This window comes from Panulirus ornatus, chromosome 61 (genome assembly GCF_036320965.1).
Source record: "Panulirus ornatus isolate Po-2019 chromosome 61, ASM3632096v1, whole genome shotgun sequence".
Lineage (NCBI taxonomy): Eukaryota > Metazoa > Arthropoda > Malacostraca > Decapoda > Palinuridae > Panulirus > Panulirus ornatus.
In genome coordinates this window covers 3,300,390-3,303,170 of record NC_092284.1, presented here as the reverse complement: position 1 = coordinate 3,303,170, position 2,781 = coordinate 3,300,390, and the positions used below count along the sequence as shown (strand labels likewise).

At 39.5% G+C, this 2,781-nt stretch overlaps 1 protein-coding gene across 1 annotated transcript in view; it reads left to right on the top strand.

Moving 5' to 3' along the window:
* Positions 1-2,375: 2,375 nt before the first annotated feature.
* LOC139767428 (uncharacterized) overlaps positions 2,376-2,781 on the top strand; it is a 26,188-nt gene continuing 25,782 nt past the window's right edge. Inside the window, exon 1 of the mRNA XM_071696803.1 lies at positions 2,376-2,529. Coding sequence (XP_071552904.1) covers positions 2,410-2,529 — 120 coding nt within the window. The 5' untranslated portion in view covers positions 2,376-2,409. The remainder of the gene's footprint in view (positions 2,530-2,781) is intronic.

Here is a 2,781-nt window from a genome sequence, read left to right as displayed (position 1 = left end):
CAATGTTGTATGGTTGCGAGGCGTGGGCTATGGATAGAGTTGTGCGCAGGAGGATGGATGTGCTGGAAATGAGATGTTTGAGGACAATGTGTGGTGTGAGGTGGTTTGATCGAGTGAGTAACGTAAGGGTAAGAGAGATGTGTGGAAATAAAAAGAGCGTGGTTGAGAGAGCAGAAGAGGGTGTTTTGAAGTGGTTTGGGCACATGGAGAGGATGAGTGAGGAAAGATTGACCAAGAGGATATATGTGTCGGAGGTGGAGGGAACAAGGAGAAGAGGGAGACCAAATTGGAGGTGGAAAGATGGAGTGAAAAAGATTTTGTGTGATCGGGGCCTGAACATGCAGGAGGGTGAAAGGAGGGCAAGGAATAGAGTGAATTGGATCGTTGTGGTATACCGGGGTTGATGTGCTGTCAGTGGATTGAATCAAGGCATGTGAAGCGTCTGGGGTAAACCATGGAAAGCTGTGTAGGTATGTATATTTGCGTGTGTGGACGTATGTATATACATGTGTATGGGGGTGAGTTGGGCCATTTCTTTCGTCTGTTTCCTTGCGCTACCTCGCAAACGCGGGAGACAGCGACAAAGTATAAAAAAAAAAAAATATATATATATATATATATATATATATTTGAGCATTATTTTGTAATAATAACATTTATCCTGTATTTGTATTTTCAATAATTTCCAGTTTGTATCCCCCCACATGTAAATGTAAATATATGTAAGTGTATTTACATAGAAGAATTATCTGTGGTTCAGTGATCAGTAACGTCTTATAATGAAGAGATGTAAATTATTTTAAGTACATGTACTACTTTTCTGTACATATAATACCAGACTGGTGCATGTAATGTGTAATATGATTTAATGTACATAATACTCGTATGATAATTGGGTCGTGCAGTATGTTGGTGAGAGATAACAGTATGTTGGTGACAGATAACAGTATGTTGGTGACAGATAACAGTATGTTGGTGATAGATAACAGTATGTTGGTGATAGATAACAGTATGTTGGTGACAGATAACAGTATGTTGGTGATAGATAACAGTATGTTGGTGATAGATAACAGTATGTTGGTGACAGATAACAGTATGTTGGTGAGAGATAACAGTATGTTGGTGACAGATAACAGTATGTTGGTGACAGATAACAGTATGTTGGTGACAGATAACAGTATGTTGGTGACAGATAACAGTATGTTGGTGACAGATAACAGTATGTTGGTGACAGATAACAGTATGTTGGTGACAGATAACAGTATGTTGGTGACAGATAATAGTATGTTGGTGACAGATAACAGTATGTTGGTGACAGATAACAGTATGTTGGTGACAGATAACAGTATGTTGGTGACATAACAATATGTTGGTGAAAGATAACAGTATATTGGTGACAGATAACAGTATGTTGGTGACAGATAACAGTATGTTGGTGACAGATAACAGTATATTGGTGACAACAGTATGTTGGTGACAGGTAACAGTATGTTGGTGACAGATAACAGTATGTTGGTGACAGATAACAGTATGTTGGTGACAGATAACAGTATGTTGGTGACAGATAACAGTATGTTGGTGACAGATAACAGTATGTTGGTGAAAGAGAACAGTATGTTGGTGACATAACAATATGTTGGTGAAAGATAAATCAGGCAGTATGTTGGTGTGAGGCGATATTTCAGCAAGTAGGTTGAGTATGTTGGTGTATGATGCAAGTATATCATCCAGTGTCGATAATTTGGTTTATTCCAAGGTAATTATTCCCTCCAGACGAAAGAGATAATAATTAGCCATTTCTGTCGTCCATTTTCCCGCCATATTGCTACCCCGTAGATGTTCTTTTACTGCATTTGGCAGCGACGACGACGAGGCTTCTTATTTATTTATAAAAATGGCCAAGATATTTGCTCTTTCAGCTCAAGGGTATCTAGACGACGGGGTTTGCAAAGGAAAGATATATATATAAATTAGACACCTGGTTGCCGGGACGCGGGTGGAGAAAGTTTCTACTTGGGGGGAGCGAGCGAGCGACCACCTGCCGGACGTACGATCAATGCTTACTTAAATACCCTTTAATATCCTTAATTACCTTCGTTCGAGAATCTTTAATATAATTAATTAAACGTCAGAAAAAAATATTATAATGCAAATTACGTACGAGAAATAAATGAACCAAGATTTAAGATATATATAAATATTAAAGTAGTGAATTGATTAATTAGAGCGAATGGAAGTAAACCGCCATTTAATTAATCCCCCTCTATTTTTTTGGCCGTAGATTAATTAGTAATTAAAAACCATTTTTTTTATTTTATTTTAAAAGGTGATGAGGGGCCCAAAGTACCGGCAGTGTTACCAACACGACATTTCGAGAGGTACTGGCAGTGTTACCAAGGCGAGGCCGCCATGAGACCCCCTCGTCTCTTGGGTCGAGGCTCAGTGCTCAGGCGACCACCAGAGACGGACATACTCCACTTATTTTGCCTCCCAGACATACCCTGTGCGGATATACCCCTGACAGATAAGGTGAGTCTATCCGGGATATATTCATGAGTATATTGGACATAGTAGAAGGTAGATGAGACGCCGTCCCTTCGCTGGGGATGGCGTTAAATGAGGGAGGTGTGCCGTCCGCCATTTTGGACGAACACCAACTATTTTTATTTTCTCGTTTACCGGTCGTCACTTCCCAGCTACTACGATTTAAGTATAAGTGTGACATCACACTTAAGTCCATGACTTAATATATTAAGTAAGATTGCGATTAGAAGTCGACTT